We start from the raw sequence: 14,585 nt of genomic DNA on the forward strand, positions 1-14,585 counted from the left end.
ATACAATGATAAAAAACAAAAGATAGCACAACCTGGACAGCAATGAAAGCAAACCCACATTACCCAGAAAGTAATTGGTTGAGTGCCAGGGATATGCATTGTAAAGTCAGTTTAATGGACCCCCATTTAGCAGATTTCAGATCAACAGACCAAGTTGCTTACTGGATATTCTTCAGGAATAATGGACAAATCTTTTGCATCTAAAGCAATCCAGACAGGACAATTAAATTTATGCTAGTTCTATGCTGTTCGTAGCAATTTATGCCTCAGTGACATCATTATGAAAATGACATATACTGTATTATGTATTTATTTTCTTAAATTTTTATGGATGCCCATTTCCCATTCTGGGCAGCTAATAGGTCATTTGTATCAATTTTATGTCATTTGCACAATGACGTCACTATATAAATGATGTAAATTCCCAAGTGATATAATTTGGAATTTAACAGACATTTGAACATAATGGAACTGCATTCCTCAATTGGTCTGTTAAATTGAGTTTTAATTGTATAACATCTGCCTAATTTAACAGCAGCTAATCAATTGGAGTTACACAGCCAATGGGGGAACTAGGGCAGTGCTTGGTTCATTGGTTATGGCTACAGGCAAGGCAGTATCTAATCCAGTTTTTCCTTAACCTTAGCAACTCTAAGATGTGTGGGCTTCAACTCCCAGAATTCCCCAGCCAGCATGCTGGCTGGGGAATTCTGGGAGTTGAAGTCCACACATCTTAAAGTTGCCAAGGTTGAGAAACACTGATCTAATCATACAAGGAGATAACACTCTTCAAATATCCAAATAACATCACAAAATAATGCTTATTTTGCATCACCCTGGAGGACAGGTCATGGAGTAATGGACTTAACTTATAGGAATGCAGATTCCAACTAAATGTTATGAAAAACTTCTAATAGAGGAGTTCCTCCACGGAAACAAAAGAAGATCAAGTGGAGATTAGTCAGCAAACAGCCTGGCATACTTTAGCCTGGATTCTTGCACTGAGCAGGGATTGGACCTGAGGGCCTAAATGCCCCTTCCAACCCTATGGTTCTTTGGTAGGTGTCTGCTAATTTTAGGAACTGAACTTTGGCACATCTAGTAGCCTTAGGTCAGTGTTGTCCAAACTTGGCCACTTTAAGATGAGTGGACTTCAACTCCCAGAATTCCCCAGCCAGCATGGGGAAAAATACCCCCCAAAATTCCCCCCAAAATATACAGAGCAATTCTACTATATAGCGCTAAGGAAAAGTTCAAAATAATTAATCACCCCTTACTGTGCAGGAGGACCCAGTTTTCAATCATCTGCTTCAAAGGCTTCCTGGACAAGTTATCTCCTCCATTGTTTCTTGCCAGCCACTCAAACTCAGAAGTATCCTGTTTCTGATCCTGGAGGGATTAAGAGTGTATCTTTATTTATTTATATTTCAAATTTAGTCACCGCCCATCTCACTCAATGAACGACTCTGGCAGTTACTGTAAAAATGAAAATGCTGGTTAAAATACTGATTAAAATACAATAAACCAATGTTCAATTAATAAATAACATCTTCCAAGGTAATAGAAGGGATGGTTGTTAACCTCCGGGAGCATCTTCAAGGTGCCAGCCACCCACAGGGTTGGTTACCCTTCTTCATGCCCCACACAAATTGGCAGAGCCAGATCTTATATATACCGTGGTCAGTGTTACTATGTTATTAGAGGTACCATATCTGGGCTATGCAAATCTGGATTCTGTCATCTAGTGCTCATTTAGATACAGCAGTCCTAATTACTATCGTTGGCTATTTATTGCTGATTTATTTATTTACAACTTGCCTTAAGGGAAGCTCCCAAAGGATTAGAATGACTAACAAAAGAATGGTTGAAGCAACCAGGTGTATCAAGGAACAGCAGATTCAAAGCATAAGGAAGGAAACGCTTGAGGTACATCTCAGGTTGTTGCAGTGATTACTAGCTTTGATAGCTTTGAAAAGAGGGTGAAAGAGGTCCATGGGAACAGCCTCCATATTTAGAGAATGTCTGTACTGTATTCAGACATCACTGCTCCCTCAGGTCGGTTTGTGGTAAGTTTGTTAAACAAGCCATGGTGGGCTGGATTGATATGAAAGGAGGGTGCATGGGAAGTCATGCAAGTATATAAAATCTTGGTGTTATTCTGAATCCATTTCATCAACAAAGTTTAATATTGGTTAGGGGTTTGGCCTTAGCTTGGCACAAACTGAGCTTGTTGGCTAAGCTGAGGATTGACAGGATGGCACAACTGAGAAAATGGCTAAATGGCCGTTGGGTAAATGCAGCCACTGAAGAATGGGAGAGAGACATGGGAAGGAGGAACATTTTTTAAAGAGAATAAAGCTCCACTAATAAGGGAGAATAACTAGAGATAAGGAACGGAGAGAGAGCCTGCTTTGATTTTCAAACGAGCAACTTCGGAGAAACGCTCTGAGCATGCGTGACACAGCCCGCTTACTTGCCTACCAAGTGTGAAGGGGGCTGTGAAGAACCCCTGCGCAAGCGTAGAAAGAAGTACTCGGCCCATAGAGATAGGAAAAAAATCCATTGTGCTCCTGCTTCAAGAAGTTGCGACGAGCCGGGGAAAGCATCGCGCATGCGCCAAAAAGGCCTCGCCTCCAAGTTAGCTTCGCAAGTCGCGGCTCTGAACTCCTTCCACCTCCCTCTCCCTAGTCTGCCTGTTCTTACGCCTGCGCAATCCAGGCCGTTCCGCAGCCTCCGCTTGGGCGGCGCATGCGCAGAAACGCGGTCCTAGCCTTTCAGGCGCTCGCTTCAGGCCTCGTCTCCCTCCTGGCGCGCCTGCGCAGTTGGCGCCGCCTGGTTGGTGGTGGTGGTGTCTGGAGCCCGGTGGGAGGGGGGAGTCGGGGTGGGGGGAAGAGGAGGAGGAGGGATGCGGACGGGGGAAGATGGCGGCGGCGTCGTCGAACAACCCGCGGAAATTCAGCGAGAAGATCGCGCTGCACAACCAGAAGCAGGCCGAGGAGACGGCGGCCTTCGAAGAGGTTATGAAAGACCTCAGCCTGACGCGTGCCCACCGGGTGAGGAGGACCCGACGGAGGAGGGGAAGGATGGAGAGCGGGAGGGACCGACGGACGGACGCACTGCCCGACTCCCCTCAGAAAGGGGGGTGCACCGAAATTCGCCTCTCCTCAGTGTGGGGGTTAGGCATGGGGGCGTTTTTAAAGTCCATTTCGGAAGGGGAGGTCAGGGGGGTCTAGGGACACCCCCTTTTTCCTTTTGTGGAGTCCTTGGGGTTCTCTGAGCTTGGCTGTTTTCTTGCAAACGTTTGGTTACCCGGCTAGGTAACATCTTCCGTGCTAGGATGGAGTGGGGTTTGCTCTCTGTTTATATCCAGTGGCATGCCCTGCCAGTGTTGGTGGGGGTGTGGGTTTTGTTTTGTTTTATTTTTTCCCTCTGGTTTTTCCTTTTCCCCGAGAAAAGGGGAGGTGTTTAAAGACCACCCCCTGAATTTGGGGTGAGGGAAGGGGATTAAAATAAATGTGGCGTGGGAGATGCCGGAGTGGCATCCTTTTTCTCTCTTCCCTCACAAAGTGGGCGTGGGGGAGAGAACTGATGGGCCTTTCATTCAAGTGAGGGGGGCCAATTGAGTGGGGAGCTGACTCCCCCTGATTAGGGATGGAACTGGGAATCAAAACAAAATGGGTTTAGGGAAAAGGGAGAAAATCCCATCAATAAAAATCCCGTTAATGTTGTGATTTGTAAGGGGCCTTAGCAGTGTTTGTCTTCAGAAAGGCAGGTTGTAATTAACACATGTAAAAATGTTTGGTGTATTCTCTCCCCTTGGAAAAGAAAGAGGAATTAAAGCCCCTTCCATGGTTTGGGCGAGAGATGGAGTGTGAAGACTGATGAACTAAAGAAAGGAGGTCAAGGGGGATGAAATGAACCACCTTTGCTCTTCTTTTGGTACAAGGAAGGGAATTAAGCACCTCCTCCAACCAATCATGGAGTTATTAAAAGATGGGAAGAGGACAAAAAGATAACAAGCATGGGAGATAAGTGGGTTGGGAGAAGGAATCTTAATTCCTTTCTGCCTCCTATATATTGTCAAGCTGGATTAATAAGGGGGCAAGAATAGGGGTGGGGGAGCATTCTTCTCCAAAACAGAAGGGATCATAACAGTTTTGTCTTTATTTTGTTAGATATTATATTAGGGGAATAAGAGAGAGAATGGGTGGGTTCTGAAAAAAGGGGTCATAATGACAAACTACATTTTACTCAAGGGATAGGCAAATTAATATACTGGAATGGAAAATATGGGGAGGAAGCTAGCAGTGCCTATATTTTTAAGCAGGTAATCCCCTGCTCAATGTATAGATAAGAGAATAATAATTTATAAGTCTTCCTTATACATATATAAGGAAGTTGTAAGTCCCCTCCACTATGTATGGGAAAGAAACAATAACTCTCTTCCCAATTTATGGACAGGGAATTGAAAAGTCTTGTGTATATTGGGAGGAGTGTTTAATTAAAACATTCAAAATGTGTGATAATTAAACCCCATCTTGTTATGTTTATAATGAGAAATGGGGAGGTTCATGGCTCCCATTCTTTTATTTGTATGTAGGAAGGGGCAGCATTGAGGGATGAGCAATATTGTGTATTTGGGGAAATGGAGATGGGGAGGAAGTTAACTAGCCCTTAATTTATGCAAAAGGGAAATCATTCATTCTCCTTGTGTGTGTTTAGGAGCAAATTAAGAAAAGTGGTTAAAAACCTTTTCCTGGATAAAAGTGGAATGTGAATATGAGGGAAAATGCAGGATTAGAAAATGCTGGCATCTAATTTACATGGTTGTGGGCAAATTGTGAAAGGATGACTTCTACCCATCTTTGCTTTTAGGTGGTAGTATACTTTCCTGTACTTATATAGGAAGAGGGCATTGTGAGAAGAGGCTCTCTTTCCATTTGGTTAAGCAACTGCTTAATGTACATGAGCAGGGAGAATTACAAAGGAAGGGCTTGATTCCAGTCTGTACTCTGGGATATTCATTCATTTAAAGAAACAAGTATCCAGCCTTTGTGAATCTGTTACCTGTTTTTGTAGTGTGGGTTGGTGTGATCAAGTATCACAATATGCTTCAGAATAGATTGTCATCAAGATGTTGTTCTTATATCAGGGAAAAGCACTCTTTTCCATGTTAGAATACAATTAACACTCTCGTGTTTGGGTGGAGTATCTGGATTTGAACAAACATGGAAAAATATCTTTCCTTCGCATTCTGTCTATCTCTGGGTGGAGATATATGAGATCAAGGATATTTAATACTCACTTGCTCCTACTGGAAAAGAAAATGTTAAAGAAAATAATTTTGTTTATTCCCCATCTTTGTAATTTTGTGTAATTGTGAATATCAAAGAGTTAGTTCAAGATAGTGTTTATATCATTTTAGTTTATATAACTGTATGAGAAAGGGCATTTTAAACAGTTGGTTCCATTAGAGTTGGTTTGGGTATTAGCTTGTCATGTGGATTGCTTTATAACTAGGAATTTACAATAGTATTGTAGCTGTCTATATTAGTAATAAAATGCTTTTAGAACTTCAATTGCATTGTAGTGTACCTATCTTTTCTGAAGTCACTTACTGTTCTTTCAGTGAGAAAGGTTGGCTTTGTGCTGGAACAAAGTTATTAACTAAAGAGGAATATTGTGTTTTCTAAATGAAGTATCAACAGTAGGAACATCTATCTTCTTCTGAGGAATGACTTTAAGGATGGGGGAATGTCTGTTGCAATGCAGATAGCTAATTATACATTTTATAATTATAAATATTATAATGGGGTAAAATGAACATCCCTCCATAAAAGTGCTGGTTATTACCTATAGAGCCCTACGTGGCCTGGTTACTTGAGAGATCACCTGTCTCCCATAGGATCTGCCCAGCCACTTCAGTCTTGCAGGGTTGGTGCACTCCAGGTTCCTTCAATTGAACAATGTTGTCTATCGGGACTCCAGAAGTGCACATTCTCTGTGACAGCGCCTGCCTTCTGGAATGAGGTTCCCTCTGAGATCTGGATGGCCTCCAGAAGAGAGGGTTCAGAGAGTGTGCAAAAGAGTGGTGAAAACCTGGCTCTTCACCCAGGCCTTTGACCAGGGAGAGTAAACCCCTTCGCTTCATTCCCTCTGGTCTGTCACGCTTTCCATCTTTTATCTTTTACTGTTTTTAAATGCAATTTATGTCACAGAATTAACAATAGAAGCAATTTAACTGATGACTTTCTGTTTCAGAAGATGGATGGGATGAACAGAACAGGATTTTGCTTTTGCTATTTTAAAGTTATAGCCTACTATTCCATGAAAAGGTCACCGGCACTATGCAGCATTTTTTTAAATAATACAAAAAAAGGTACTTCAAAGTACACAGGAGTGTGAACATAGCATCTGTCTGCAACTCTTTAAAGTACCAGTATCTTTTCCTGGGTTTGTGTGGTTACCATCTGCAGCTACTTCAGGAAAGACACATCAGCTAAGAGTTGTGAATCCATGTCTCCATGGGTTCCAGAAACCTTTTTGGAATTAAATTGTAGGGTCCACATGGCTTCATTCATCAGTATCTCCTGTTTGGCACAGAAAAAAAATCTATTGCTACCAATGTTTGTTTTTAATGGTTACTGTGGTTATTTTATTGATTATTAGCCACCCAGAGTTGCATGTCGACTGGGGGAAGGGGAACATATATATCTTTATAATAAATAAATATATGTGGTCTGGTTTTTGATGGAGCCATATTGTGTGTTAACGCTGAAGATTCATGCTGGTGGAGGTCATCCTGCAAGTTCTTCCCACCTGTTAAAAATTATAGCTGGCATAAAAGCTCTTTCAGAGCTGGGGTAAAAAAGACTTGATTTTTTTTTACAGTAGAAGCGGGATCATCAGCTTGTAAATGGTTCAGGTGGGCAGCTGGATATTTGGGATCCTAGTTAGCGTAAAGACATCTAATTTATTTGGGGGCAACTTGGCAAAAGGCACTAAGAATTAGGCAATTGGGTTTGTGGGATAAACTATGTTCCAGATCGGGGCAGAAGGACAAACTGAGTTGAAGCTCACTCTTTCCTCTTGAGTGTGTGTGTTTCCTGTGTGTGGATCTGTTAATGTTTTAGTAACTTGGTGCAACCTAAAATCTCTTTACTATCTTCTCTATAGATTCCTTTTCACACTTTGGATAAATTCCTGCTGGCCAGACATGTTCTTAATGATGATATTTTATCACTAATGCTATCTTGTATTGTTGTGAAACTATATCATGTGTTAGAATATAAGGATTAGGAAAGCTCTGGGCTAGAAATAAAGCAATCCAGATTTAAAATATCCACCTGATTATGAGCTCGCTGGGTGAATTTGGGCCCTGTCTAATTTACCTTACAGGCTTGATGTAAGAATTTTTTTTAAAGTTGGGGGAATATGCTACTTTGGATTTCTGAAGGAAGATCACAATATGCATTTGAAAAATTGAATAAGGCCCATGATAGGGAATTCCAGTTATGTCCCATAGTATCTGACAACAGACAAATTAATATCTAGTTACACAGAGTGGACTATTTGAGCCAGTCTTGACTCTTCATTTCTTGTTACCTTCATACTAACTAGTGTTCATTGTTGCAGAAGAACAGATGTAGTCGATATGGAGAATTAAACAGGATGTGCTGTGGGGTGTGGAGACATTTATTGGGCTACATTAATGGCAGTGGTTTACAGAGGGCTGATGAAAGTGATGTAGCTCTGTGCTTTGCTATTTAAAGTGTCCATTCCTATGAGTTCTTACTGTCATTGACAACATATTGTTAAATCAGCTGTGTTACCATTATTGCATTTGGAAAATCAATGAGTCTGAGGTTTTCTCCCTTTTTCCTCCTTTCTTATTGTTCTTGTACATTGAATAAATTCAAATGTGGAATTGTAGCATCCATGGCAAATGCGGTGCAGATACTGTACTGTAATATTATTCCTGTAATACCTTAATTGGCATCCAGGGCTTGAAAATACATTTTCCTCCAGCTCCTCCTAGTCCCTTGTGGTTATTACAAAAAAACAACAACCCAAAAACAAAAATGTAACTACAAATTACAGAGTAATTATTAAAGCTGTGAGTCTAGCTTTATACTCATCCAGGAACAGTTTTACATGCTTTTTTGAAAAATGAATTTCCTTCTTAGATTTTGTGGATTTTTAACTCTCATTCCCATCTCTGCATTATCTTGTGCTGCATGTGCATTTGTATACATGCATACATACATACATACATACATACATACATTGGGTGTGTGTGTGTGTGTATGTATGTGTGTGTGTTTTTGAAGCTCTAAGATAACCAAGTAATAAAGAAATGATTGGGTTTATTACTGTTTTCCAGTGGATTCTTGAATATTATAAATGGATCTGCCTGGGCTCAGCTGCTTGCTAATATTGTTCACGGTACTTTTTGGTAGCTCTTTGTCAGAAGTAGCTTAATTGTTCTACTAACTTGGTTTTGCTTTTGTTCTGGAAACTGTGATCTTTAGAAGAATGTATCCCTTCCATGACTGGTCAACTCCATGCTTCCTTCAATAAATTCCTTATCCTCTGTCCCATGACAGAAGGATCCTGATATTGCAGTTATTTTTGTTAGAAAGGCAAAGGTGGTAGCGGGAGAAATAATCAACACATTTTCAAAATCTGCTGTTGGTGCAGTGCTATGTACCTTTTATCTATATCCCTTGTCTGTAGTATGGCACCTAAGGGGATGCAAATCCCTCATATAAAGATTCTTTCAAAGGCTCTGAAATTTCGGTTGGGAGTCATTTGGGCAACTGATTATATGTTTTCATAACAGAAAACAATGTATGCTGCATAGAGCTTTCTTTGCCATTTTATGCAGTATTTTAAAGATGCCTGCTTGAAGCAATTGGAACCAGTTCTTTTTATTATTATCATATTTGTTTATTTATTTTATTACAAAGAATTATATTGTTCAACAGTAAAACTCTGGTAAGCGTACAACAATAAAAATAACATATAGGAAACAATAAAACCAAATACAATAAAACTACATTATGGCTCATCAATATAGCTTATGCACCACAATCTTGTTACAAAAGAAAGGTTTAGCATCATCTTAAATGCCAGAAGAAAAGGGGCCAGGCGTATCTCTGGGGGTAGAGAGTTCCATTTGTTTCAACTTCTCATGAGTTGAGATCTCTCCATTTTTTAAAAAATTTAAAAATAGATGCTTCTTCCCTCCATCTTTCATAAAAATTAAATAGTCAACATGCCACAAATAGCCAACTAAGCACAAAAGAACAGTCCATTTGGATATTCTTTTTCCATTCACTCCATCTGAAGAGTTTGACCAGGTACGAATCTCTTCAGACATGTATCAGAGCCAACAAAGAGAAGACTATTCATGTTATCAACAAGAGTCAAGCTCAAGGAAATTTTTACTTTTGATTTCATGCATTTGCAGTTTCTGTAATAAAGATGCATCAGCAGTAGGATTCTGCATTTTGTTGAATCCTGTCAAATAATGGATAAATTAAAAATATTTGAGATATTTTTAAGATATCAGTATTCTAAAAATGACCCAAGAATAAATAAAAGCTGTGTTCATGAGCAAGTCACTTACAAATGTAGCAACTATATTGCACAAAATATTAAATGTAGGGTTTTTTAAAATGTGTATTGTGTGAATGCTGCCTATTATAACTAGGTGTGAAATGTATGCTATATACAAAAAAAATCCTCTCCAATTACAGGTAGTCCTCAACTTACGACCATTCATTTAGCGACCATTCACACTTACGATGGTGCTGAAAAAAGTGACTTATGACCAGTCCTCACACGACCATTGCAGTGTCCCTGCAGTCACAGATCAAAATTTAGGTGCTGCTACTGCTAAAAATGTGATAAAATCAGGTGCAGCTTAACAACTGCACCGCTTAACAATAAATTTTCCAGTCCCTATTGCAGTCGTAAGTTGAGGACTACCTCCTAGATGGTAACTGTGGCATTAGGAAAAAAACTGGTTTTTTCCCCTCCCTTTTTCCTTAGTTCTGGTTAGGGTGACATGCATAGCTTGTCCCTTTGTCATTTAATTGTCACAGATACTCTTTGAGGCCGTTTAGACAAATAAGTGTTGTCCCAAGGTTGCTTAATGAGCTTCCTGGTTGAGGTGAATCAGTTGAGGTGAAATTCAGTTTCAGTCCACTCCTTATTCACTAGAATTTGAATCCAGCCAGTGAGTGATCATTTGGTGAATCTGATTGTGCTGTAGTGCCATATGGTCAGTTAGATTTGGCTAAGTGCTCATGGTATTGATGGCAAACATATATGACTGTGTTGTGTCAGAAACCAGGCAGTGCTCTTATTGTTGCATTGGGGATTTTGTTGCTTGTCAGCTCTGCTCAGCAAGGCTTTTGCCTTGCTTTAACTTCAACTGTGTTTAAGTAAAATATTGCTCGTTAGAACAGAAGGTGCTTTAGGACATTATCCCCATTCATGTCCTGCCAACTAATTGTTTCTTCATGACTGAACAGAGCGCACAACCATTCACGTGGTTACTTTGCCAATTGTAGTGTATCCTCTCATCTTCCCGGTAGGAAAATATATTGTAAACAGTCAGCAGAGCCAAGAGAGTGGACAAAAAGTCAATGAAAGAAAGAAAACATGTTTTGTGAGGGGAAAAGTGTTCAGAAAACACATCATATGTGCACCTGGTTTATCTTGGCATGGATTCAGAGTGTTTCATGGACATGATTTTGATTTTCTCTGCACAATAATATTCAAGAGAGTAGGTCTATGGAAGCATCTTCAGCTTAGTGCTAAGGGTACAGGTTTTGCATGCCTGGATTCAATCTCCAAATGACTGGGTGACAAATTATGAGAAAGACATTTACTTTAGCACTTTACTTGTTAATGCTAATCAGAGTATCTAATACAGGGTTATGAACCTAAAAGGAACTTGGTAAAAGAGGGGTTTCTGTCGTTATTTGTGTGTTTAGTGTGGGTGGGTTAAGAAGTTAAAGAAACTTGACACTGAGCACCAAAAGAATGTGTCAGAGGCCAGCTTCTAGCTGCATAGGTGTCCTGTTTTTTTGCTCACAGCCCAGCCAATTTCACACGGGTTGTTGTGGGGAAAATAGGCAGGAGCATTATGGCTGCTGCTGCTGCTATTGTTGTTGTTGTTGTTGTTGTTATTCATAGTGGGTTAGGTTGATGTGACCAGCAGTGATTTCTTGGTATGGATATGGAGAAAGCATCACAACTGCTTTCTTCTCTGATGATGCTTGGATTTCCACACTCGAGAATCTACATACAGGATGCCTTCAGGATATGAATCCAGCAAAGTATAAAATACCTTTTTCTTGAGACATTATCAGGATACAGTAATAGAAGATTCTTGGCTTTTGGAACTCTGGATGATGGTAGTTCTACCCTTGGATGTCTCTAAGCTAATTTGCTTCTCATACTATTTTTTTTATAAAAATGATATGTGAAGTTGGAAAATACTGGCATCAATTGTGGTTAGTATTGCTCTATTTCTTTACCCCTCCCCTTTTTTTTTTTGCAACAAGATGCTTGGCCATTCCATTTCTGAGGTGGTGAATCACAGTTTTCTCTCAAGTATTTTTCATTATTGCCTGTGTATATCCCCCCCTCCCCCCGGTTTTCTTCATTAAGCATTGTTTACCATCATGCTCTCACTCTCACATCCAGCACTTGTTACAGCACAGGCTGTGAACTGCTGTCTCGCTACAGCTTACTTCATCTTCATCTTCGATCTTGAACGCCTGTTTTTTTCCCCATTGTACATGCTGCCCACTCCCACACCTATGATTTTTCATGAAATCTTGTGTTGGTGGGTGGTGATACCTTTTTATGTTATCTTTTATTACTATTTGATTGGAAATTGGAGATTTATTTCAGATCCTCTTTCCCTGGAAACAGTTTCACTGTGAAGAACGGATAAGCCTTTGAATGAGGGGGTGGAGGGGAGGTGTCTAAGTATTAGCAGGGAGTATTCAGACATTCTGCTGTATTACTTAGTGTGGGAGGCAGATGGCTGATGATGGGGACCATGTGGCAGTAAGGATGCTTTGAAGGAGGAGGGATTTGCTTTTGTGGTACACATCTCTAAGTAGCGGGAATCCATCTTGTCACAGTGGGGGTGTTAAGGTTATTCCTTAAGAGAATTTGCGTGTAGAATGGAGGTAATACATTTTCTCTGCTCAGTTTTGAACCCAAGTACAGGTGGATCATTCTCTGCTACCTGTTGTATTTCAGCCCAGCTTTGTTACAGCAAAATAAAGAGAGAGTAGATATTTGCTACTATTACTAATAACGTCAATTTTAAGTGCTTCTAAATATTTTGAAAGGTAATACAATCCCACAGTCCCAAATGGAGGATTATTGTATAATAGATAATAGAGGGAAGGAAGATAAAGCACTGGAGCAATTGCTCCTTCTCTGGTTGGTCTCCACCTTGCCATAAACTTCTTCCTGGGAAGCAAGAGGAACTGCCTCCCTGGGAGCTTCATCATAGCAGAGGTTTCCATCAGCTCTGTGAATCTAGAATGATTGATTATTGGAGTGGATTCTTCCAGACAAAGAGGGAGGTAAAATTAATTTAGTGGTAATATTGTCCAGCTGTCTGGAAATAAGATAGAGGGATTTTACTAAGACATGGCTTTCTCTATCCCTCCACCTGTGTTTAAACCTTTTGTTTCTTGGTTAGAAAAGTCTCTTTTTTAGGAATGTATTAAAAAATAACATTACTAAACATCTTTCCTTTGTTTTATCAAACTTGAGATCTGATGGAATACAAGTAACAAAATAAGCAAAATAATTTCTAGTAGGAAATATCCCCATGTTGATAAAGTATTGAGATTAATTTCCAAGAGCATATCATGTAATCGTCTCATGTTCAATGATCACAGCTGTAGATGATTGGTAGCTTAGAGAACTTGCAGGGAAGTTTGGGAAATTAATGGAAGGAAGGTTTATCAGTTTATGTTATGAATGCCATTGTCAGAGTTATCACGGTTATCCTTGCAAATTGATGAATATTAAAGTAATTTAAGTCAGGAACCCCCCCCCCCCAAACTAAATACATTGGCAGTAGTTCAGTGCCTTGTATTCCTCTGCTACTCTGTACATATTTTGCATGTTTCCTTTTTTACTTGTTGAGGGAATTGCTTTAAATTATTCTATATCAGGTCTTTGTTGGAGAGAAAAAACAATGTACAGGTAGGAACTTGTGAAATGGATAGTTCTGTCTTCCTTTTTTTCTAGTTCTACTCCTTTCAGCTTCACTCTGACTTGGCTTAGTTCCTTCCCCCATAAAATGGCAAACAAAATTCGTCTATGGTGAATAGATCAAAGTAAGGTCTGATTAGTATTGGCCAGATTAGAGTGGCTTATTTTCATCAGGTAAAAATGAAATGCCTATGCTTGATAAATATTATTTGAGTGTAAAAACATTTGAAAAATAACCAAATAGATTATTTATTCATTTTGAAAGAGTTCCTTTAACTCAGTGCATCTGTTGAGGCTTTATTTCTATTTAGAGAGTAACTATATAGCTAATGTGCTTATATTTAGGTTATTTTATTACCTGCAGTATGTAAAAGAAACTAAGAATTGTGACCAGAGATACTGCTCTGTTAGCAGAATGAATTCTTATTGCAGGAAATGTAGCACTGAGTACAGTTTAATAAAGCAAAACCTCCATTCATTGTTAGAAGGAAACCCCATCTTTCATTTTCTTTTCATTATCAGAACTTTCCCCCAAATAGATTAGTATGAGCAAACCCTTATTGTCACAGTTAATTGACAAAACAATTAGGCTGCAACCCGGTGCACTTAAGTATTGTCCCACTTAATTATTGTTTTAAAGAAATACAAGTAAAAATAGAAAAACAATTTCCTGTGTCATACGTTATACTGCTGTTTATAGTATATCGGGGGTAACCAAATGTTTTTGGCTGGGGGCACATCTGGAGTTTTGAAAGCATGTGAAGGACACACTCACAAAATGGCTGCCATAGGAGACTTGCCAAATCACAAGATGGCTGCCATAAAAGGCCTAGCAACTCACAAAGTATCTATTTAACAGAAGCTGAACTAGCCCTATATGGTGCCCAAATACATTCCTGCAAATAAATACGTTGGTGAAGGATGGTACTTTGATCCATTTATCCCAGTTTTCTATTTAATTTCTTTTAATTATGACAATCCTTAAAAAATGATGGCATAGGAAGCCTAGTGAATACCAAGTAAATTTTTTGAGGGCACAAACTTGTCTGCAGATGCCACGTTGCTAACTCCTGCAGTGTAGAATAACTTGTGGCTTCTTGTTTGTCAATTTATTTAATAAGAGTTGGTTCTTAATGTGTCACTTTTTCCATTTCTACTGAATCCAAGCATCTTAAAAGTCATTCCTGTGAATGTGGATTTTTCTGATAGCATGTTCAGATAGTTTTGCAAATGTGATTGATAAAATATTAAGAATAACATTAACGATGACATTAAACAATACAAAGGTTTCAGGAAAAAAGAAATTTCTAGTTATTATGAAATTA

General features: G+C 39.4%; 1 protein-coding gene across 5 annotated transcripts in view; it reads left to right on the forward strand.

The window, feature by feature from the left end:
* Nucleotides 1–2,892: 2,892 nt before the first annotated feature.
* The window catches only part of CRTC1 (CREB regulated transcription coactivator 1), an 86,118-nt gene continuing 74,425 nt past the window's right edge, over nt 2,893–14,585 (forward strand). For all 5 annotated transcript variants that reach the window (XR_015797641.1, XM_025167996.2, XM_025167998.2 and 2 more), the window contains exon 1: nt 2,893–3,053. Coding sequence is in view for 4 of the 5 variants with exons in the window: in XM_025167996.2 (XP_025023764.1) it covers nt 2,922–3,053 (132 nt within the window). In the remaining variant the exon portion in view is untranslated. The remainder of the gene's footprint in view (nt 3,054–14,585) is intronic.

Source organism: Python bivittatus, unplaced genomic scaffold, assembly GCF_059951505.1.
Source record: "Python bivittatus isolate LINGU-HERP-01145 unplaced genomic scaffold, Pbiv_v1 ctg000580_np1212, whole genome shotgun sequence".
Lineage (NCBI taxonomy): Eukaryota > Metazoa > Chordata > Lepidosauria > Squamata > Pythonidae > Python > Python bivittatus.